Genomic DNA, 23,147 nt, shown 5'->3' on the forward strand with positions numbered 1-23,147 from the left:
TATAGATGTATGCCTGTAATTTGACAGTGGTCAAAGGTAGAGGAATGATCAAGGAGACATGAAACTCGGGTGGTGAGTGCAGCCAAACAAAAGAAATGAGGGCGGTGAGGCGATAACACTATCAGCCCACGTCTGATGGTTTACAGTTGAGTGATACAGTCCATGGAGTAGATTTCATGTTATTTACTATTTAATTCATATGACAGACCCTACACCATCCAGACGAGCCTGAATAGTCTTCTCATCAAAAGACCCATTATCACCGACGTAGTTCCGTAGAACTTCATAGGTCATCAATCGCCGAGGTGCTTTGCGGCCTGTCATCAACTCGAACTGGGCAATGCCCTGTTCAGTAACGTTCTCTAATCCATCTGACAGGACCCAGGGTCGTCCAGTCTCACTGCGGACTCGACGCATTTGTCGAAGAAGTGGTGTATCGAGGGGTTTGTAGGCCAACTATATTACAGTTAGTAGATGTTGCAAGTAGAACTTATAAACATAATATTACCTCCAAAATTACACCCCCCGTGGGACTTCCGAGCCATTGCACCGGCATCTCAAAGTTCGCTGGGGGTTCATCACGGTCCGGGTCTGCCGGTACGCAGGATGCGACGAGACTAGGCTGAGTGGCATCTGCAGGCCAATCTTGTTGGAGAGAATGCAAGACGCGAACTACCTCTGCGGAGCCAACTTGCGAGGAAGCCCAAGAGTTGAAATGGCGTGCGACCTCTTCAGCCCGTGATTTGGTACGGTTATAGATGAAGATCTTTCGACAGCCCAGACGGAGCATGGCATAGATGGCGGCCCGCGCCATACCACCAGCACCAATGACTAGGCCAGTTGTCTTCGCGCTGATTGCGTTGCGAGGGGAGAGATGGCGGGTGATACATGTCATGATGCCAACCCAGTCCGTGTTCTCACCGTACCAACCCAACACGCGGCCAGCCTGGTTGCGACGGCTGGCTTGTTCCTGAAGCGGGAACATAGTGCCGTCGGCGTGACCACGGAGTGGCATGATAGTGTTGATGGCACCAATTGCTTCGGCGTGTCGACTTTTGGAGGCGAGTTTCTGATATACTTGCACCCGCCACGGCTGAACAACACTCGAGCCTCCAAAGTGCGGGTCCCGGCCCAGCCGGTCTAACACTGCCAGTGAAGGCGAGTCGGGAATGGTGTAGGTGTGACCCATGCCACAGTGTTGGTGTGCGGCATTGTGCATGGCCGGAGATAAACTGTAGGCTACATTCTCTCCGGAAATGTAAAATTTTAATGGATCGAGCATGTAGCTCTGGAAGAGGGCGCGGACAGCATCACGCGATGTTATTTGCGGGTCGAGCTCATTCTCTTCTGACCGGGTGATGGCTGGGTGTGTCACTCCAGTGAGAATTGAGTTGAAGACTTGGGATGTGCGGCCCAAAGCTCCAATGTTGTAGGCGATGAGCGGTGGGTGGTCGCCTGCGAGTGAGCTGATCTTGTTAGAGAACTCGATCACAGCTGCGTTGTCCTCGCGCTTCGTTGCTATACGGAGAAGGCGGACCAATTGACAGCCAGACGTTTCAGCTTCGTGATAGAGGGCGACACAGCCCTCGCTGTCCCAGGTGATAGGAGAAGATGGTTTAAAGACCTGCTGGCCGATGATCTTGGTGTTTCCACGGCCACGGATAATCCCAGCCAACCGGGATCGGTCCTCGGTCAGGTCTACCACGAGGTATTCCACCCCCAAGCGTAAACCATGCTCAAGGACGTCGAAGTAGGTTCGAGAGTTAGCCGTTTCACTAGAGTTGATACCGGTAGAAGAGGTGTCAACAGACAGAACCACAGGAACCCGCGCATTTCGACGCAGGTCCGAAACCTGTTTACTAGTGATAGCTGCCATGTCTGGGCCCCAGCGATCCACACATAGTTCGATGGCATCTCCACCTGACTCGAGATCAGCCAAACTCACCGAGTCGGCGATCAGATCTGAGGACCGTACAAATATAGCATGGGTGAAAGAGCGAAATTCCGGCGGCGTCTCCAGCAGCACAAAGGGCGAGTCATAGCTCGAGTAATTGACATCGAGCCCAGTGATGAATTGCACGAACCGAGTGAAATCTTCCTTGACTTCCTGCAGCTTGAATGAATAATCAGCCGACCGACGATCCGGGCTCCCGTCGTCCGCTGCGCGGGTCCGGTCTTCCAGGTTGTAAAATTCGAAGTTTGAACACATCCGATGCATAGGATCTCCTTCACGGAACAAGCGCACGGCCTGATTCTCCAGTCCGAGCAATTGCTGAATGCGATCAATATCGCGCAGCAGATGAACCACAGGATTTGATCGGGCATAACGACGCAGATGCTCCTGAACAGGTCGGGTCAGACTACCCAGTCCACACTCCATGACACAACCGGTGCGATGATTGTCCAGCATCATCTTGAGCACTTCAATGTCCCGGCGCTGAAACTCCTGGCTGCCATAAGTCTTGAGGTAGTCCTGTCGCGTGACCCCGGTGACTTCTCTAAAATAGTGGTCTTCGGTGATGAATCGTCGCTTGAGCGCGGTGGCTGCGACAAAGCCCAGTGAGCGCTTGCCGCAGCCGCGAATGCCGATTAGAACGAGGGATGCATCGGGAGCAAAGGTTCGCGGGGCAGAGTCGCGGGGCATGATATGAGGGACAGGTTCGACGATGGGGAGACCGGAGGGCCTCACAGTAGGTGGAATGGAGGGCTTATAGTCGAGCATGGCGGCAACAGATCAATTGGTCTATGTCGAGACGAGCGCCATGTTCACCGGCGCAAAGTAGAGAGGTCGAATGTAGATTTGTAGAGCTTCAAAAGATGCGAGAGCGAGGAAGTTGTTCCACGCTCATACCCGAGCCTATCAGTGCAAACAATAAGTGTAACTTGGTGTCAGTCTATGTTCATGTAGACGTAGATGAAGATGTACCTTGGCAAGTAGACTATTATTTCCCCGGATGAGGAACTGCCGACCGCCTGGGGTCATCCGGCAGAATACTTTTCCCTTCCCCTCGGAGACTTCGGCTTCATCCGAATCTCTATGAATGACCGAGTTACGCGTTTGTCTCAGGGTTCGGGGCTAAATATCCACTTTGCGGAATCCCTTCCGTCGAGTCTCTGCTTTGCCTCCATAGTTCAATTGGAGAATCTAGAAGAATCTGAGTCATCTCTTATGTGATCATGTTCAGCTTCATCTGGAAGTGTAACTGCCGATGCTCGGCAGTTTTTGCGGAACATCGGGGAGTTCGGCTTTTCCAGTATATTCAACGGTATGTCTATATGTATCTATAAACATGTATACTGTATATTGCGTCAGCATTGAAATTATTGAAGTTAGAAATAGAAATAGAATAGAAATAGAACACTTGATATCAACCAGCACAGCCTCTTATAATTATAGAAGTGACGTCCTGCAGTCAAACGTGGAGACGTGGGGAATCCCGAGCCGACTCAACCTCTCCCGAACATCAACTCCGATATCTTCCTCGGACATCTCGAGTCTTTGCCGTGGCCGAGATCGCGAGTCCACTCTTTTGACTTCCACTTCCACGATTTTCCCTGACTTCCGATTGCGTCGGCATTCCTCTTATACGGGAAATGACCACGGAAACAACGTCAATTTCGCTCTTTGCTTTCGCCTCACCTCTGTATGGAAACTTTGAGTAACTAACCCTCTTCATGGACGAGGGCTCAGATAAGACCCCTCTGCGCAAGAGGGTGTCGCGAGCCTGCGATCGCTGTCGTAGCAAGAAGGCGAGTCGCATGCGCCTCTTATCCCCCCCTGCTTTTGCCTGATCTGACGCTCTTTACTTCTAGGACAAATGTGACGGTATTCGTCCTACATGCTCTGCCTGCCGAGCATCCGGTCAACCTTGTTCATACGATCCCCATGCGAAGAAACGCGGATTACCCGAGGGCTACGTCCGGGGTCTGGAGAAGCTGTGGGCACTGTCGATCTGCAACATTGACGGGTTCGAGGACACCATGCTGGCTATGCTAGGAACCACCGCCGAGTCTGCCGGCCGTCGCGAGAAACTAATGTCGGTGTGGTCGGATGACAGTGCGTCAGAAAGCTTACACGAATCGTGGAAGACGAGTCGGTTATATGGGGCGCTGGAGAAGATGCTCTCCAATTCCGATGCGCCACAAGGAGCGGTGACGGGGAAGAGGCTGCGAAACCCGCAAGATGGTCAGGATGGTCGATGGCTTCGAGTAGCTCGCAGCTCAACTCCTCTCGGTCCGGATGCGCCGCGCGTGGTGGGGCCTTCTCCTGCGTCTCCGAGGGTCAAACGAGCGCGATTGTCGCAAAACCCAGAGACTCGGGGGGCTTCGACTAGTCTCCACACGTTGCAGCTACCCCCGCAGACCTCACAGCTACTCGATATCTATTTCGCTGTTACACATTCATGGTTCCCTATCGTCGCCAAACACAACATTCTTCGCGCTTCTTACCTCTATGCCAATTCTCCTGTCTCTGTTGGGACGACGTCCCCGGGATCCGGAGATCATGCCGCACTGTGGGCAATCCTAAGTTATACCATCACCCAATCTCGAACAAACTCACGGGCCGGTCCCGCTGGAACCGTTGCTCTCGTGAAAGAATACTATGCCGTGTCGCGAAGCCTCATTCCGACGGAGAAAGACCGTTATGAACTTGGCCATATCCAGGCATTGTTGCTCCTGTCCTTGGTCAATATGGGCCTGGAAGACCTGACAGCAGCTTGGTTGCTAAGCGGCCAAGCAGTGCGCATGGCTCTTGCCATGGGCCTGGGTACTTTCACCGACAGTCGGCGGTCTGATGAACTCAGACAAGGCAAGGCTGTCTTTTTGGGATGCTTTGTCATTGATTCATTGCTTTCTTTCCGACTATCTCGAAGTCCCGCCATGCCTCCTGGTGATATATCCTCTGTTGGTCTTTTGGAGGAAGACGGCCTAGAAGAATGGAACTCTTGGGTCGATGTTCTACCGCCCACAGGTGCTTCACAAGGCAGCAAAACTCCTCCACGTCGAGGGCCACTTATGGCTCTGAGTTGCTTCAATCGCTTGGTTGAATTGGCGACTGTTCTCAATAACATTTCTAGGAACATGCACTCAGGCTTGAACATGGGGACCTTTGCTCAGCAATTAGTGATAGAGCTTAAACGATGGGATGACCTTCTGCCACTTGGTTGTCGTCTTATTGGACCTGAAAGCATCTATCCAGAACGGCATTCGGCTTTGCTTCCCCATCAAAGCTACCTCGGGCTGACTTATGTGGCCACACTACTTTGGCTATACCTGCAGCTGATTTCAGGAGAGCAGGGTCTACACCGCTCTCAGCGGCCAGCTACAGAGGGAGCCAAGAAGCTTCTTTATCGCGGCTTGTCCATGATCACCCAGCACCTCGAGAACTTCCCTGTTTGTGGACTCCCACCTTTGTTTGAGTTAAGCCTTCGCACAATTGCCGAGCAGGCATTCTCACTGCGGCAGACTGCCGACTCGGCCGACACATTCCCTTTCGCTAGATGGGCAGAAGAGTTCAAACACAAAACGGCTGGATTCGGTTCCACCTGGCCAGCCTACAGCTCTTTGGTTTCTGCCATGGAAAGGTGGCAACAATCCAAAGACGTAGTTGGACCAGCTGCCTTTTCAGGGCAAGCCGGCAATGCACCAGTGTTCCCATTCCAGGGCAGTTCATCTGTACCAGGCTCCATGCAACCTCCGAATGGAGCTCGTGGCCTAGTCTCCAATGGCGAAGGCGATTACAGCTCTTCCATTCTTGGCATCAGCATGCCAGTCGACGCACAATCCATAACACTTAAAGATACAGTCATGGAGAACGCAGATATGGGTATGATGGACGTCTCCATGCATCGGCCGATAGAACCCCCACAAGTCTTACCGGACCAACCAATTCCGCGCAGTGGCCCAGATTCCATGTATGCCCCGAATAGCACACCATCACAGCCACAACAATCACAACAACCTCAAACGCCCGACTCGACAAGCTCAGGCTCGATGATGCCCGGAAATACCGCATCCATGGGTGATATCGATGCCATTTTCAAGGATCTCGCATACCTTGATACCACGGAGTGGGCCACCAACCGTGAAGCTGGCCTGAAGGACTTTGGCTTCCTGGATGAAAGTACTTTCCAGGCTTTCTGTCATGATCCGGATCGATTGGTTGGATCACAGCCTTTGGTTCATCCGCCTTCCATTGCAGATATTTGGCCGCCTCCTGGATTCTTCCCGGAGACTTTCCAGGAGGTTCCCGAAGAATCTATGGCTGGCTGAGATTGCAATAACCAGCTTGCCTTTTGAAAGGCTAACTCACTCTAGTATGGTCTACTCTTCCCTATCAAGAGACTCCTGTCTCGGCATTTGATCGGTGTCCGTGATTTATCACAAGAAACCCGATTCCAGGTTCTCAGCGATATGCTCCAGCAAAAGGAGCACAGGAAATTCCTGGCCCATATCACAAGCATTCTCAGAATTCAAAGGGTTCCACCTTAAACCTCACAATACTACATGTGTGAAAGACCATCTACTCCGAACCATAACATGTTCCCCGCAACATAGGAGAAGCAAGAGATTCTTACTCCATCGGAACAAACAGTTCCACAGATCGATGTACATATACTCGCGTTACTGGAACTAAGTCCAGCGCATTTGCAAAAGTCCTTCCGTTCAGGAACAGATATAGCCTTGGGCATACTTTTACAATCTCTTTTGTTGATATATAGTTCAGTAAAGTAGGTCTCAATCTATGAAGATCCTATTCGGCCTCCAACTCGAATTCGATCTCGAAATTGACCTCGACTGGACCATAATCTCAAACTCGGACTTGATCTCAAACTCAACCTCGAACTCTTTTCCAATTTGACTTATTGCCTGAGACAAATATTTGGCAAGATGATTAATTCCAAATCAAACTTCTGCTTCAGACAGAAAAATTATATTGATACCTTGATACCTTGATACCTGAAGTAAACCTTCTGTTTGCTCCTAAGGTTAACTAGTATCATATATTCTTTCACTATACAAATTGGCCTCCGGGCACTGGCAGTGGTCTATTGTTTGATACCACCTGAACTATGCCTACCTCGTACTCCTTACTAAAGTGCTATATCCTGCAAGCGTTTCCGGGTATTATAAACCTAGAATATACTGGAAACAGTCTGTGATATACTAGATACATCGATAAGCCCTGAGTACTTCGAAAGTTACAAAGTTACATATTCTGCCTGTTCTATCATACATAAAGAGTGCACAGGACTCTCCCACGATATAATCCACGGAATCCCATACAGTGGAAAAATTCATTTGCGAGCCGAATTCCGGACATATGTCTCCCGTACAGGGTCACCTTCATACCCAGAGACCACCCAATTCCCAACCCCCCCGTTTTCAGTATCCTGACCAAAAATCAAATTATCGGGACGGTAAGATGGATCAGCTTTCATCCGCTGAATAGCGGAGACATGTATATTGGCTCCGACAGGGATACCACGAGTCTCACCACGAGATGGCGGCCAGCGCTTCGATTCCCAGTCTCCATTTGGCTGTAGCTCCATCCGACGAAGTGGGAGGTATTCAATCAAGCGCCAGGATAGAACAGAAATAGGAGACCGCCCGCTTTCATATGAGAGTAGATCGTGAATCTTTCCTTTGGTAGCGCCGACTTGCAATGAAGCTTCAAACTGTTCATTGTTAGTCGCTTCTCCGGGTGTGTTTGAACAGGCCGAATGATCGATTTCTCCTTTGCACTGCAGCTCCTTCATGACATCTTCATTCAGTCTCAGTCCTCTCTTCTTTGCCTCTTGTATCACCCAGACAAGCGGAGCATGGCTCAGTTGATATTCTTCGTTCTCTGCCCTGACGAATCCACCTCCGATGTCTGTATGGCAGCCCGGAAACCAGACCTCCTCCTCATCTTGTGTGCCATCATCCTCTTCTTCGTCCTTAGAATCCTCCGAAATGGTGAGACTGAGAGGTTTTGTTCTATGTGAGTTTTCTGGGGCATCAGAAGCGGCTATCCCCTCGGTGTCATCCACAGGAGAATGTTTAATCAAGTCCTCTTCATGTGGTTTTGCAGATTTGTCTTCAGAATTAGCCCCGAAAAGATTCCGGTGTTTGCTTTCAGAGCCATGCGTTTCAGCTTTCTCGGACCGTAGCAAAACAGGCCGGAACTTGACACGTCGCTCGTCGATGCTCACTGCATGTCGGATCACTTTGGCGCTGGGAGCGCGGTCTATGTTGACCTCAAAGTCAGCCACGCTGTTCACAGCATCAAACATGCCCAGAAAATGCACGCGTGGCAGTGGCCGCGAAAGTATCTCTCGAGAATCTTTCATGATCTGATATAGCCTTCTCTTCGCCTCACTCTTCTTGTTGTTGATACTCAATTTCCAAGAAGCCCAGGCATCCCAGATGAACGGAAGTACTTCGTCGTTATCAGGGCCAAGAAGGCCTACAAAGTCGAGCATTTCGTTCAAGAAACGTGCGACATACCCTCCTCGAGAGAAGCCGAAGATGAAGATCTTGTCCCCTGAGCGAAAATGGCGCATCAAAAACTTATATCCGCCCAAGACATGAGCATCGAAAGACTTTCCTAGTGCCAAGTTCAAAGCTTTGCTGTTACTCAGCTTACCACCCTTCTGCAGGGTGTTGCTGGCCAGTGAGCCCGGAGTGATGTCGGTTCCAATTCCAGCTAGTAAAATTAGCATGTATGCCGTACAAGAGAGAACACATCATCATACGTTGATAGTAGCATACTGCCCATGGTTAGCAAAGTGATTGACCCAGAAGGCGAGACAGCTTACGTTGAGAGTCCGACCGATCCAACATGCGACAAATTCTCAAGACATTGGTTTCGGTGCCATCTGTTTTGAAGGTATTTCCTGTACCATCAAAGCACAGCACCAGCTGTCTCGGACCTTCAGAGTTACTCATAGTCCAGGGTTAGAAGAAGAGATTTAGTAATATGGGCTTAGGATTTGAGGAGTAACAAGGAAAATGATCCTCGTTATATGTCATTTCTTCAGCCCGTGTTAACTCTCCACTTAAGTCATAGGAAAGTTATGTATAGGGGGGGGGGGGGGGGGACATGAAGATCATTGTCGGTGCACACCATGCTATAGATTGATTTAGAGCCAATCCAGGGTGAATAGTTCGTCTGAATTCAGAGGTGATTTACATCGAGTGACATGTTTGTTGTAGATTGAACAAAACATGATCATCGCCAAGCCAGCTGAAGCTAAAAAGCGCAGTAGCTCTCCGAATCGGGCGTCGTGCAGCTCCTCCATGCGCTAGAGTGCACGAAGTGGAGTTGTGAGGTTCGTCCGCCTTGAATTTGAGAGAACGAAACTGCAACCTTGGAATGGTCATTCAAGCCTATCTAAAATGGTGGGTTTCTCTATTCCAACAGAAATGGATGCCCCTAAGTTGTGACTCCATCCAGCTGATCAAGTGAGAGGCTTTCCCAATCTATTCTGATCCGAACATGAACTCTCATTTACAATTTACGTCGGATGGGGCAGAATGGATTCGAGGCGGATTCGGCCTCTTTTAGTGCCTTGCAGCACAAAGCTTTTACTTACAAGCGGGCAATGGGGAATCTTTCATCCCACGCCGCCACTTTGAGGACTCGACAAATAATGGAAATAAAACCTCTCTTGCAATTTGAAAACTGCCATTATCTTCTGAAAGTGTGCAGTAGATTGGTTGTTTGGTCAGAGAAATAATTCATATGCTGCTGGAGAGCTCATGAACCTCCTCTTTGTCGGGGAAAGTGTACGCATTAACAACTGGAGCTGCCTGTTCTCCCCAAGCCGTAATCTCTAGTTCAAAGACTCGTTTTTGGGCTTTCTGAATGGTTTCGTGAGCTGCTGCAAGTGTCTCATACCTCAAGGTCAGACCTCGTCTATACCATTCTAATGCTTCAAGGAAATAGGAATGATGGCCATAAACAAGGTCAATACCAAGAGCACCCCGTAAGCACTCGCTAGGGTATCTTCACCATCCGAGCCCACAGTGCGATTTCAACCTTCAAAAATGATAGAATGATGTTTTGTCGCTTCGTCATATCGTATCTGATTGGCATATGCGAGGCTTAATCTGAATGGTGCTGTACCAACAACGTGTACAATCCTAGGAAGCCAACTGCCACTGATGAGTCAAACTTAGATGTGTGCGCCGGAATCTGTATCCTTTCGACATAGATATAATGCCAAAAATGATGGTTAAGTAGGCAACTGGGGATCGGTTTGATATAGATGTACCTATTCCTCCAAACGAGGTAAAGGCTTGGGTCGGTTGTAAGGATGGCCCGACATTTTATTTTCTGTGCATGAAACGCCTCGATATTCTAGCCAGATCTTCAAATCGCCATCCAGAGATGCTCATGTAGTTCGTTCAATACCGGAGTCTCCAAGTCTCGAAAAAGGAATTCATCGACGTCTCGCGGTCGAAGTGTGACTGATGAAAACCCTGGTATATGGCCGACTAGGCTGAAAACTTGAGTATCTTTCTTGTTTGAACAATCATAATCGGGCTGCGGGTTCAATTCTTCCTTGTTCAATGCCTCTGAAGGTGTGAAAGGAGGCTGGGAAAATATTATTGTAGTCATAGCTATGAATTCTTGGATTGAAGAGTGGAAGAGTTGAGCTGACTCAAATACAGAAGTCGTACAGACACAGGCCCATCTAGCCTGGGTTTAAGGGGCCGCTCATGCACCATCAACTTATATAGCCTTACACATGAAATATTCTCGACTGCGGACTTCGGTCTCTCGAGCCAATGATCTGAGAACTTTACCGCATACGCCAGACGTACCCCAAAATAAACTGTTGCGTAGGTATCGACCCCAAGACTGCATAATTATCTGTATGAGACGTTTTCAAGCCATAAAGAGCTGCTACTTCATTGTATTGAATACGACTCGTTATGCGTGTTCCGCTACAATTCTATAGAAACCTTGTCCAAACCATCTCCCTTGAAGTATCAAGTTTGTGAAATCCACTTCCAAATATTGGACATTATTAGTATTAGTATAATTACGACTCATCTCATAATCGGAAGTAGACTACAATGTAGATTTTAATTAGATGTTTTAAAGTTCGCCTCAGTCACCGTGTTGCCCATGGATTTTGAAGGCTTGAAATATTTCAATTGAAACCTTGGTATCGCTAGGAAGATCAATAAAAAAATGACAATAGAAATGGAACAAAAAGGAAAGGATCCAAGGATCAATGTCGTGTATTTTGTCTGCTCGGCAGACGATGCCAGAACTGCGCCGTTGTATAACGCCTCGCCAATGAATTCTCCTTCGCACAAAATTGTCAATGTGAGAGTGCATGCAAAGGAAGAGATGAAGAACGACAGGAAGGTGTATATGTACAAGAATAAATCCACAGAAAAGAAAAGAAAGCCAAATGTGAATGCGATCAGACGTAAATGTATTGGACCTCGGCACAAGAATGCTGGAATGACTTCAGAAGCTTCTGTACGCGTGATCCCATCCAGCCAGAATGTGTGCCGTTCTTGGCGACACCAGCGAATGTTGTAGGGGCATGCTTGCAGGTTCTGTCTTCTTCATTGAAGGTGTACTGTAAGCACTCCTGATTGCGAGCACAGACTTCGGCACAAACATCCACAGTAGGTATGATACCGGCCGCAAAGTCAATCTTCGCGCCAGAGAGGTTGTCCCAGTCTTCACGAATGGTGAATGAGTCGTCATAGATGAATTTCTGGTAAACATCGGCGTGCAGCATGAGAGCGTTCTTGCCGCTTGCGAAGAAACCGCGGTCAAATCTCCACATTTCCTCGATATCCCGGGGCATCATGTGGTGGTAAGAGACAACCGGATAACACCAGGGCTGGCGACCATAACCTTCGGAGAAGTGGTCGATCTCCCATGGGCGCGAGGTCATCATCATCGGCCAAGCCCAAGTCAACTCGACGCTCACATCATGCAGAGCTCGTGCCAAGGCACAATCTCCGGCCCATTCATTGGCAGTCATTTCTTCCAACTCTTCTTGAGCGCGGGCGCGGTAGCTGCTTAAACGTTGCATGGTTTGACTGGATAGAACAATGCCTGCCCCACCATATCCGAACAGCGTCTCTCCAATTTGCATGGGACTGCCCAGGTAGTACTGGCGGCTGTTATCGAGGTGGGACAGCCAGTTGACCAAGTTCGGCCACACCATATACGTATCGGCTTCCAAGAAGACATACCATTTGGCATCTGGCATGACCTCCAGGGCCTGGTCGATCATGGGAAGGAACTTCCACTTGTCCAGCTTCCATCCGGGATTGTTGACTTTGCCTAGCGGCCCGTTTGTGTCATCGCCCCACTCTGCGTCGGTCAAACCTTCACGACCGACTTCTTGTAAGCGGCGATAGATGTTAAATTCGGGTTCACGTGCCATGGTAGCATCGCTAACATTGCGGAGGACGTCATAGGTGCGGATCCCGTTGATGGTTTCTTCATAATCGGAGAAAATGGCGAAGTGTGGAACACATTGGAAAGTAGTGGCGAGGTGAACGGGGACTTTTTCGAGGGATTCGGTCGCTCCGGTCTTCAGGACGACCATGACATCGTCGAGGCCATGCAGCAAATGGCCGCATTTGTCTTGCAGATTATCCGAGTATGTTTTCTCCGGGGAATTATTTGTCTCTGGCTTTTCCTCTCCTACCACGATGGCTTCCGCACCGGATGAGGTCAATGGCTCTGAGCTGGTTACTGGTACGGGGTTGGATTCAGGCAGTCGAAAGAGATAATATATCAAACAAAATGTAAGGAGCGGAAAGACGACGAACAGCCATCGTCGCTGCGAACTGAACATGGTCGGCAATTGAATGAAAATTTAGGCGAGAATTGAAAAAGGATGTGGCCATCCAGCTAATGAGAGGATGTCGAGGGCTAAAGAAGAGAAATGCAAGCGCCTGAGCAGAAAAAAGGGACAGTAATCGCCTGAAGAGCAAACCAGTTCACCTCGGCGCGTAGGACGATCCATGGGCCGGGGGAACAGGCACACCCCATTGCATTCTGGTAGCAGCGCAACCTCAAGCTTGATAGGCCAACTGCCAAGTTCATTGGGGAACGATCAACAACCACGCGGCCCAGGGGCCAACGAGGCTGTGGCGTCTCGCAAGGCCTGTCCGCTGCCCCACGGGAAGCGTCATCGCTTGCGGAACTTAGGCTCATGTCAAGGCAATGATCGACTTTGGACAGTGGGGGACATTCAGGAGGTTGAAGATCGTAAGATCAGGGGTTCATTGTTTCGAATCTACATATTGACGCCATATGAGAGAATGGGCAAAGTTAAGCCAAGCTTTCTCGTCAGAATAGAGCTGAAGCATGGAATGACAGACGTCCTGAAACCGGATCTCCGGCTGTGGGATCGACACCCGATCGGTCAGGCATAAAATCACGTGGGTCTGTTTCAGGTTTGTTTTGTTCGTTTGTCCAGTTTGCCGGGTTTGCTCGGACGTTAAGGGGTTCACCGTTCGCTGTGGAGTCAACTAGTTTCAACTTCCATTTGAATATCCCGCTTTGTTTATTCAATACATGTACACCATGTCACTTGACGTCTCGGTTCTAACAGCTTTGCCCAAGATATCTCACCATGTAAAGTTTGGCTAGCTAGCTAGAATAGAACAAATTAGGATATTAGTACACTGTTTTAATAGAAGTAACGTTACCAAATTACTAGCCACATGTATGTGAACGTTGAATAGACTCATGGCCAATGTTTAAGTTTGGGGTCGGGCTAGATGTGGAGTCTGACTTAAAAAGGAGGTGTAGATTTCACTGCGAAGGACCCCTATATAGATATTTCCATAAATACTGTACATACATGTATGGCTGGAAGATAGGGGCATGATCTAGTTTTGTTGATGTTTTTCATATTAACTGATTTGAGAAAAATAACAGCTCGATAAACCAGGCACACATATAATCGACTGCTATGTCTCTTGACTGTAAGAAATTTTCATCAAACAGTGTATTTCAAGGTATTCTAGCTACATTTGATCCCACATCCATCTCCCATTTCATGTCTGTAAAGCCTCCAGTTTGAGGGACAGGTACCGGCATATTCATGACTTCATCCTTGCCTTTTGTAGGTAGTCATCTCCTTAATGAACAGGAAATCTCGATGATATAAACATATACGGAACTTATCGATACAACTTCAATACAAAGCACGTCTCATCACAATCATTTGTGTTAAAAGGCACATCCAACTATGCCTCTTGAGCTTGGCTGCGTCTCTTGCGTTCCCACAAGAAAACAGGAGTAATTGTCAAAATAACAGCCACACAAACAATTGCAGCCTGGATCCCAAAGACCAAGCCGAGTCCATTGCGCACAATCCAAGCTGGCTGGAAATATCCCACCGCAAATCCACCGCAGGTACGCCACATGTTCAGGATTGCTGAGACACAGGTGGCTTGTCCGGGATATTTTTCTAATGCATAGGCAGATATGGCGCTGTTCAAAGTAACGGTTAGTCAAGTATTTCAATCCAGCAAACCGGATTTGTCAACTTACACAATAGTCGCTACCATGCCGATGTTTACCATAATCCAGCCAAGCGCCAAGCCTATCCAGTGCTTGCCAAAATTCATGGTGAGTCCGTATGTCAAGAGACCACAGGCCATGCTAGCAATTGGGAACCAGACACCATGGAGTCGGAGCTCGGTTCTCCAGGTATTGTTGTGCCGGTTGAAGATCCAGCCATTGAAGAAGTGACCAAAGGCCCAGCCTGAAAATCCGTCAGAGAAGTAAATCGAAGAATTTTACGGACACATACCACAAAGAGCCCCAATGACACCAGCAAATCGCATAGATGATGCTTCAATTGTGTCAAAGAGATAGGGCGGGCTGTGCAAGAAGGTATCGATAGTGGTTGTGATTCCTAGAAAATTAGCACGAAAGCAGTACACTTCGGGACCAAGGATAGCTCACCAATGGGCCATGTAAATGTCACTAGAATAGCAATGCCTACAATTCGTTGTCAAAAAAATATCATAAAGCGAGATCACTGATCCTTACCAGTCATCAACAACGGGAATTTGAAGATGTAGACCACAACCATTCGACACCAATATGTCAAGGTCGACGCCTTTGGAAGTAGGGTGTTTCCAAAGCCAAAGTAAGAGGCAAGACGCGAGGGACTGCCTCGTTGACCTTGCACATAATAGGTCTCATAGCCAAACAAGATGATCATGGCCGTGGACAAGCCATAGATGGCTGTGAGTACTCCGAAGGAAGTGCGCCAGTCCGTTCCAGCACCAATGTATCCTGCAATCGCCGGGCCGAGGAAAGGACCGACTAAAAAGGTAGTTCCCCTGTTCGGGTCAATATCAAGCTATTAAATTGAGGCAAGAAAACATACCAAATGTTGATCATGCGTGGCCATTCTGCAATGCAATCAGTATGAATAGGTAAAGAGTATGAGACAACATACCGGCCGAGGTATACATATCATGAATGATAGGTAGGCCAATAACCTGAGGCACAGTTCCAAACAGACCTTGCAAGGATCGAAAAGTTGTAAAGGTAGACCAATCATTGGAAAGAGTAGCACCCAAAACCATGAACATTGTGATCACCTGAGGCCATAACCAGATCGGCAGACTACATGCAGCTATCAGTGAGACAAGTCCCGCAGTCAAACAAGGCTGATGATGCATGAGCATAATCAGCAAAGTAAGCCACTCACCGGCCGTAGGCTTCGATGAGGGGTACTGCAAAGATACCCCCAAAGCCCTGGAGCAAGATGCCGTAGTTCATACTCGTCGCCGAGTGAGTAATAGAAACGTTCCAATCCATCGCTTGCTCCGTGATTAGAGTCGAGCCCCAGACCATTGCCCTGTAATTCCCCTCAGTCAGAATTAGAATTCTTATGTCTGAGCGGGAGTTGTGAAACAAAGAGTGCATACCCATCTGCCAGCAACGAACTGGTCATTAGCGATATGAAGAGCAAAGTTTTTCTTGTTGAACTCCAATTTCTGGGATTCAGGGGATCCTTGGACTCAGAATCATCCTTGAAGTCCCGAGTCTCAAAAGACTGCGCTGAAGTGGCATTCTCCATCTCGCGCATGCTTTCCAGCGTGAACGGTTTCTCCATAATGCAGTACTATGTACACTACCTATAACAAGGATAGACCCGAATCAAGGAAGATAATTCCGAAAAATCGATAGTCAGGCAAGGAGGTGGAAGAAGGAATAAGGATCATTCTTTTGTTCCGTGTGACGGGCATTGAAGGTTTTATGCATGGGCGGTTTTCGGATTCGACACATGGAAATCTCGCGTGGCTTTTGTCGCGCAGATGAAATCAAAACGAAACCCCGGAAGAATGGGAGAATGGCGTCGGAGAGATCAAAGAGGATGATCCATCGCGTCTGAGATCTGTTGGATCAGAAAGTATACACGAATGAATCTATCACATCCCGGGCCCCCAACAAACCACACTAGTCGATCCTTGCAGCAACGCCATACAAATTCCACTAATTCTATTTTCTACGGCTTACCTCTTTCTTTGAACTTCCAAGTTCTCGACATGACTCTGCCAATCAGGTTTGTGACGCCCCCTTGCTTGCGCATAACGACCCGGCTCCTTTTCTCCAATTATGTCTCAACGCGAAACCCTTCTGTGCATTGTGAGATGAGGTAGGATTACCCGTAACTAGCTAGTAGCAAGCGCAGACTACAGACATCAAGCCTCCACTTGTAATCTGACATTCGGAATTCTAGCCGGTCGCAGATCTGTATACTTCGTACTTTATAGATAGAAAACCATCCAGGCTCCGTATTATTAAGATTTACTTCCACAAACTTCCTCACCAGACTTGGCCAACACAATGTCTCTCTTAACTCGTATTGCCAGTCTTCTGGGCCTATCATCTTCAGCCCCAATTGCGCCGCCCGGTGCAGCGCTCGCAGCAACGGTCACAGTGGTAAGTGTAACTACATCTTGGGCGTGTTTGCCATCTGACTCGATTGCAGCCAGCTTCGTTGGGATTTGTACCGGTCGCGATTCATTTTGATCTTTTTGACATCCTTGTGACTCTTGGTACTTCGGCAACTGCCGAGGAAGTGACGACGACCTGCAATGCACGCATCAAAGCTCGAGACAACAATGAGCCAGAGCTGAGTACGTGTTTGACGCCTGTTGGCTGGTCTGCTTATTATGCTTTTCATATTCTGTTATTGATATTACTTGGACTTTTATACTGACAAGGGTTATAGGTACGAGATTAGCCTGTAAGCCAAGCCCGAATCTACAGTACAGCACAGTATAGACCTGATTATGTACTGACACGCCTCTTCTACAGCGGACACGCTCTACATAATGGCCGGGCTGGGTTTTGTCGAGCGCGTAGACGAGGACAGGTTCAATGCAAATGCCATCACAAAGCACATGGTCGCCATGCCCTCTGCCCAGCATGGTGCCTTACACTTGTATGTCCCCCCTGCATATACACCACCATCGGAACAACGCTAATGGTCATAGCACCACCGAGGGCTTAATGGCTGGAGCATTCCTGATGAAAAAGCTCCAGGACACGAACTTTGCTTACCCCTTCGCAGACGCAGATGGCCCCTTGCAATACGCGTATCAGCTGATGGGCCAGCCAGAACTGGCTGCACGGCACACGTACTCGATTATGGAGACCCAAGGCCGCATGGACAGCTTCAACAATTTCATGGTGGGTAAGTTCCTCAAGTTCGGCACATTCCCCGAGCGGGTCAAGTCTATGGGATACGACCTGGACAGTGCATTGGCCGTGGGTAGGAACCCGGGCTCGGCTGCAATGGTGGACATTGGTGGCGGTCGAGGCGAGCTCCTCCTTGAAGTCCAGGCTGTCTATCCACAACTAAGAGCAGATGAGCTTATCGTGCAGGAGTTCAATGCCGAGATTGACAGTGTGCCTGGTGTGCGCCTCATGGAGTGGAACTACAAGGAGTCAAGCGAGCAGCCTATCCGTGGCGCGCGTGTTTACTCCCTGCAGCATATCCTGCATAACTTGCCTGATTTGGATGCTGTGGCGTTGTTGCAGAAGATTTCTAAGGCGATGGCGCCTGGGTCACGGATCCTCATCATTGAGTACGCGAAGAATTTGACCTACACCTCGCTTCATGCGAGTATGATTGCATTGTATGGTGGACGCGAACGGAGTGCAGCAGAATGGAGGCAAATTGCGAGCTTGACTGGATTGAAAGTGACATTTGAAGCCTATGTCAGGGCTGGCGAGTCGCTAGTTGAAATGAGGCGGGATATTTCGTAGTTTCATAGTTTGCGAAAATTAAGCCTTGGCCGTGGCAATAATATTTAATCCGTGTTCATATCACTCGTTACATCACCTAGACTCATCACATTGATCACCTGGAGCTTACTCTTCAAGCGATCAAAAAGCGATCAACACCCCATAGTTCGCGCCAACGCCGATCTGAGGGCCCGAGAGTAAGAATTCCAGATCCACGATCAACAATTTTCATCTACATCTACTTTCTGTAGATCTGAATGAGGGGCAGCAACACATTGTGTTCCTGTTGTTTTCAAATGTGACAGTGTCCAACGTCGCGTTTGTTGTCCCATTTCCACGTCTTCGGGTCACGCTATTGAATCCCAGTCTGACATCCCTTGCTGATAAAACATGGCTATTGCATTCACTCTGGAATGTCGCTGGTGTCACGCCTCCGCTTGGTCCCTGGGGAGGGACCAGGCGATTTGCCAGTCAATGTGGAAATAATGTGATAAAAAGGTTTTCCTAGTGCTCGGATTGGGCTGGACGTGCATGAACTCCTACGGATCACGGAGCAATCTCCCTTTCCACAGGAAATCAGTTTCCAAATCAATAGTCTGAATCTGTGTGTGGCGGGCCCCGATTCACATCCCTTGTTTAGAGACCCTGTCCTGTCTTCGGCTCTCTCCGAACCCAGTACCAGTCTCTAATCTGGTCCGCTTCTGACCTATAGATCTGTTAGCGAGAGACCGTCGGCATGAACTCCATTCCGAGAACCTTCATGACAAACCTTGTGCCAGACTGGTTCTGACATATCTGATCTCTATTTGCATCCATGCGCGCCCGCATCATTCACTCGCTGCTCCATCGTATCCAAGCAATGAGGAGTATTTGAATTGGCTACTCGCGCTGCAAGATCTCGTCAACATCTTTTGACACTCACTTGACACTTGACACGTCTGGCCCTTGCGTTTCACCTTCATTATGGACATTCCAAGGCCTGCTGAAGGGGATGTTGATATTGGTATGTTTCATGTTGGCGCGTGGCGTCATGGCTGTGGATGTCGACTGATGTTTGATAGGAACTGGGACGTTCGCGGCCTGCTGGGTATGTTGTCATATGCTTGGCTCTACGGGATGTGTGCTAACTTGCTTAGGTCCTGACGGCCGTGGTCGGCGTGGCATTGTTGTTCCGTTATGCTATCAAAATATGGGTTCGCTGGGCTTTGCCTCAGGTTACTGCGCCCGGGAGAGTTTGGGGTATTGAAGATTTATTCTTCCTCGTCGCGTATGGCTTTGATGTAACTCATATGGCCTTTATCCAGAAAAGGTGAGTTTCTTGTCTCGTCATCACGCTGCTAGTACTGACTCACTCTAGCGCCAATTGGGGTCTTGGTCGCCATTTCTTCTACTTGACCAATGTAGAAAGATTCCATGCCATGAAATGGGACTTCCTATCCCAGCCATTGGCCGTCAGCTCAGCCATGATCTCTCGAACGGGGATGATGTGGTTTCTACTGACTTGTTTCGCTGCAAGTGACAAGAAAATCCGTATATCTATCATCGTCTGTGCTATTGTACAACTTGTGGCAAATATGGTCACTATTGTTCAGATTGTTGTTCAGTGCGGTCCAAACCCGTATTATGTGGTTCGTATCCAATATCGCCATGCTTTGACTATACTAATGCTGTCTAGACTAATCGCGTACAATACTTCCACTATATGTGGACTCCTTTACCTGAAGATGGCTCCGTCCAATGTCAATCACCGACTGTCCAAACCACTGTCGGCTTTGTGCAAGGAGGTGCGTTACTAAATCTATCAAACTGTACCCTGATACTGACCAATATAAGGATTCAACACCGTCATTGACTACTTCCTCGCTGTTCTTGCAGCTGTGGAACTATGGCAGTTCTTCCTGCGAACCCTTCACCGCAACCCTAACTTATCCTTCTGGTCCCAGTTTGGCAGGATTAGTGGCACTATCCGATCCCGTCGTATTTGGCAGACCCTTACTCTCAGCGGACCACTACTTCTTTCCGGTTGTGCTTCTATTGTTAAGACCTATGTAGGTGCCATCCCTCTATTGAATTATACAGCCACTAACACATCTTACTAGAAACTGAAATCCCTCGGTGACAGGGCGGACTTCACCTACAACATTGTTACCTTTGTTCTTTGGGTAAAGTAAGTAGACACAGCTCCAAGTTCTTTATGAATCTCACATGCTAACCCCTCCCAGAATCGAAAACTACAGCATCCTCCTCGCATCTTGTGCCCCAGTAGCGCGTCTCTTCCTCCGTGCCTTCGTCGACCACCGACGCGAAGGCCGCTCACACGGCTACTGGTCACGCTCCCGCTCATCAGAAAATAAAGACCATGACACAGAGCTAAAACGTCGTCGGGCCCGCGCCAAAGATCAATGGCTTGACTCGTCGATGACCGGAACGAACATTAACGCGAATGATGAAGAGAATCCTGCTACTCAATGGGAGGGGCATGGATATGAACGGTCCGAGAGCCGGGTTTCCAAGGCTAAGATGCCTGAGCATCTTGATGATGGGTGTGTTACTATTAAAACTGATATTGTTGTTCAGGTGGATGATGGGAGGTCTACTTCATCTGGTGGAGCGAGGTTGTTACCTGACGGTGGTGAGGGGCAATCAGATCGAGGGTATCATTGAGGCTTATATGGGTATGGATTCGGCGTTGTAGTACATAGACCTTGGTATATAATAATGGCAGAATAATTTTGAATGTCGTCATTGTATTCGGACTGTTGTTCGGCGCAAGTTAAGCGCGCATGAAAATCTACAGAAAGCTCTCGAGATCTCGTATTCAAGTATAAGAACTTGAATTCCAACAGCGCAATATATATAAACTGATAGTTGAGCCACAACTTTTGTTCGTTCCCGTGTAACACTGATCAAGAAACGTATCTTGGCCGATTCCTCACATCGGTATATTGGGTCAGTACATAGCATAGGGATTTCTATCCTCGTGAGATACACTATATACAATTTGACTTCCAATACTTCGTGGCGTACATGTACATGTACATATATCCTAAGTCCTAGACCCCAGCACACACAAAGTAGCGAAGCCGACCTAGAAGTACAGCTGACACCGATCAGCCAGGATATATCAGTCGGCTTGCCGATCTCTGACGAATCCTGCAACCTCACCAATAAGCACCGTCTATCAATCTCACTCGGCTATGTCGACGCTGTTAGGTTCTTGTCAGAACAGCCATTCGACTTGTCTCTCAATGGACGATATGTGGACTGGTGGTGTTGGAAGCAGTTGGGATTCTGGTGTTGTTCGGGCTGGGCATTGCCCAAATAGTGACAGCATCGCCAGATGGCTGCAAGTTGATAGGAATTGAATATCGACAGGAATATCAGAGACCTTCAGGAATAATTCTATAAAAATCCCCTGGATGGAAAGCGATGACATAACCATCACGTGTGTCCATAAGAGACGCGCAATCGACAGCTTCACACTCCAACAATGCCACCAAAGGCCTTCCCTTATCGCCGGAGCTCAAATGCCTCGGAAGATGACTTCTTCGACATTCCCGACGAACCAGTATCATCAATAGTCAAGCGACAGCTACGTCGCATCCGAACATGGGTCACACTCGCCATCCTGGTCCTGTTTATCATGTGGCAGCGCCGTGAACGACCGCCGCCGCCACCTTTACCGCATATCCATTACGACGAGGTAGATTGGACACGATTTGCCTATACGCAGTATGCCACCTCGGAGGTCTACATGTGCAATTGCTTGATGGTGTTTGAGGCATTGCATCGGCTCGGGAGTAAAGCGGACCGCGTGCTGTTCTATCCCGAGGAGTGGGATCTCATTGTTGAGGATGATACTGATCGCGTGAGCCAACTATTGCTGGAGGCAAAGCTCGAATACAATGTTGTACTTATCCCTCTCAAGATTGAGGGAATCAAGGATCCATCTGGTGAGTTGGAATCGGGATTGCGCTCGCCCATTGCCTGGAAGCCTCGTACTCACATTCATTAACTAGGTGCTGGATCCGAGTCCTCATGGGATACCAGCAACACCAAACTCATGGCTTTTGGCGAATCCCAATACGACCGAGTTATCCACCTCGACTCCGACGTGCTCCTCCTACAGACAATGGACGAGCTCTTCTTCCTCCCTCCTACCACCGTCGCAATGCCGCGCGCCTACTGGCTTCTCCCAGAAGCCAAGCTCCTATCCTCCCTACTAGTCGTCATCCAGCCTTCCTACCGCGAATACCTTGTTGTAGCCGGAGCCGCCGAGCCAGCTGTGAACGGTCAAGTCCAGATGAACCTAACCGATCACCGATATGACATGGAGCTTTTGAATGGCTTGTACGGGGACTCGGCGATGGTTCTCCCGCATCGGCAGTATGGTCTGCTCTCGGGTGAGTTCCGCACAAAGGATCATAGTCGATTCTTGGGCAATGATCACGAGAAGTGGGACCCAGATCGTGCGTTGGCTGAGGCCAAGTTCATTCACTTTTCAGATTGGCCTATCCCCAAACCTTGGGTCATGTGGCCGCAGGAAATGTTGGCAAAGGAACAGCCTAAATGTGATGAGAATCCTGGGACGCTGCAGGAGAGTGGATGTCGGGATCGTGAGATCTGGAAGATGATCTATGATAAGTACCGGAGGAATCGAAAGGTATGTTCACATATTACCAAAGAATTCCATTCTTCCCAACTAACGCATCACAGGAAATTTGTAAATTGCTCAGCTATCCAGCGCCAGTTTGAGCAACCCTCATTGTACAATATGAAGTGGCGTTTGGCTATGTTGTACAGTACAGAATATGAATATGAATGACTTGATGATGATGATGCTAATGAAGTAGATCGAATTGTAGGGATATCATAGAAAAGTAATATACAC

General features: G+C 48.6%; 8 protein-coding genes across 8 annotated transcripts; 4 read left to right on the forward strand and 4 right to left on the reverse strand.

The window, feature by feature from the left end:
• Positions 1–195: 195 nt before the first annotated feature.
• N7508_008282 (repressor protein) lies at positions 196–2,722 on the reverse strand (the record flags this gene model as incomplete). The annotated part of the gene is made up of 2 exons (XM_058466346.1): positions 196–456; positions 509–2,722. 2 exons carry the CDS (start codon positions 2,720–2,722, stop codon positions 196–198), a joined length of 2,475 nt encoding a protein of 824 aa, XP_058317674.1.
• A 953-nt stretch (positions 2,723–3,675) lies between these two features.
• On the forward strand, positions 3,676–6,273 carry N7508_008283 (putative C6 transcription factor; the record flags this gene model as incomplete). The annotated part of the gene is made up of 2 exons (XM_058466347.1): positions 3,676–3,750; positions 3,814–6,273. The coding sequence occupies 2 exons, from the start codon at positions 3,676–3,678 to the stop codon at positions 6,271–6,273; spliced, it is 2,535 nt and encodes an 844-aa protein (XP_058317675.1).
• A 1,025-nt stretch (positions 6,274–7,298) lies between these two features.
• N7508_008284 (T6SS phospholipase effector Tle1-like catalytic domain-containing protein) lies at positions 7,299–8,931 on the reverse strand (the record flags this gene model as incomplete). Its single annotated transcript, XM_058466348.1, has 3 exons — positions 7,299–8,689; positions 8,739–8,753; positions 8,802–8,931. The coding sequence occupies 3 exons, from the start codon at positions 8,929–8,931 to the stop codon at positions 7,299–7,301; spliced, it is 1,536 nt and encodes a 511-aa protein (XP_058317676.1).
• A 2,492-nt stretch (positions 8,932–11,423) lies between these two features.
• Positions 11,424–12,824, reverse strand: N7508_008285 (uncharacterized protein; the record flags this gene model as incomplete). Its single annotated transcript, XM_058466349.1, has 1 exon — positions 11,424–12,824. The coding sequence occupies one exon, from the start codon at positions 12,822–12,824 to the stop codon at positions 11,424–11,426; it is 1,401 nt and encodes a 466-aa protein (XP_058317677.1).
• Positions 12,825–14,226: 1,402 nt separating this feature from the next.
• On the reverse strand, positions 14,227–16,115 carry N7508_008286 (putative MFS transporter; the record flags this gene model as incomplete). Its single annotated transcript, XM_058466350.1, has 9 exons — positions 14,227–14,473; positions 14,534–14,747; positions 14,796–14,900; positions 14,951–14,986; positions 15,038–15,333; positions 15,381–15,405; positions 15,453–15,622; positions 15,708–15,857; positions 15,928–16,115. The coding sequence occupies 9 exons, from the start codon at positions 16,113–16,115 to the stop codon at positions 14,227–14,229; spliced, it is 1,431 nt and encodes a 476-aa protein (XP_058317678.1).
• Positions 16,116–16,849: 734 nt separating this feature from the next.
• N7508_008287 (putative O-methyltransferase) lies at positions 16,850–18,277 on the forward strand (the record flags this gene model as incomplete). Its single annotated transcript, XM_058466351.1, has 5 exons — positions 16,850–16,945; positions 16,995–17,142; positions 17,238–17,252; positions 17,324–17,450; positions 17,503–18,277. 5 exons carry the CDS (start codon positions 16,850–16,852, stop codon positions 18,275–18,277), a joined length of 1,161 nt encoding a protein of 386 aa, XP_058317679.1.
• A 942-nt stretch (positions 18,278–19,219) lies between these two features.
• Positions 19,220–20,920, forward strand: N7508_008288 (uncharacterized protein; the record flags this gene model as incomplete). Its single annotated transcript, XM_058466352.1, has 8 exons — positions 19,220–19,259; positions 19,318–19,343; positions 19,393–19,565; positions 19,614–19,884; positions 19,932–20,040; positions 20,090–20,304; positions 20,356–20,423; positions 20,479–20,920. The coding sequence occupies 8 exons, from the start codon at positions 19,220–19,222 to the stop codon at positions 20,918–20,920; spliced, it is 1,344 nt and encodes a 447-aa protein (XP_058317680.1).
• Positions 20,921–21,746: 826 nt separating this feature from the next.
• N7508_008289 (uncharacterized protein) lies at positions 21,747–23,011 on the forward strand (the record flags this gene model as incomplete). Its single annotated transcript, XM_058466353.1, has 3 exons — positions 21,747–22,209; positions 22,276–22,919; positions 22,973–23,011. The coding sequence occupies 3 exons, from the start codon at positions 21,747–21,749 to the stop codon at positions 23,009–23,011; spliced, it is 1,146 nt and encodes a 381-aa protein (XP_058317681.1).
• Between the last annotated feature and the right edge of the window lie 136 nt (positions 23,012–23,147).

This window comes from Penicillium antarcticum (assembly GCF_028974205.1).
Source record: "Penicillium antarcticum strain IBT 31339 chromosome Unknown utg000008l_segment0_segment0, whole genome shotgun sequence".
In the NCBI taxonomy this organism is placed as follows: domain Eukaryota; kingdom Fungi; phylum Ascomycota; class Eurotiomycetes; order Eurotiales; family Aspergillaceae; genus Penicillium; species Penicillium antarcticum.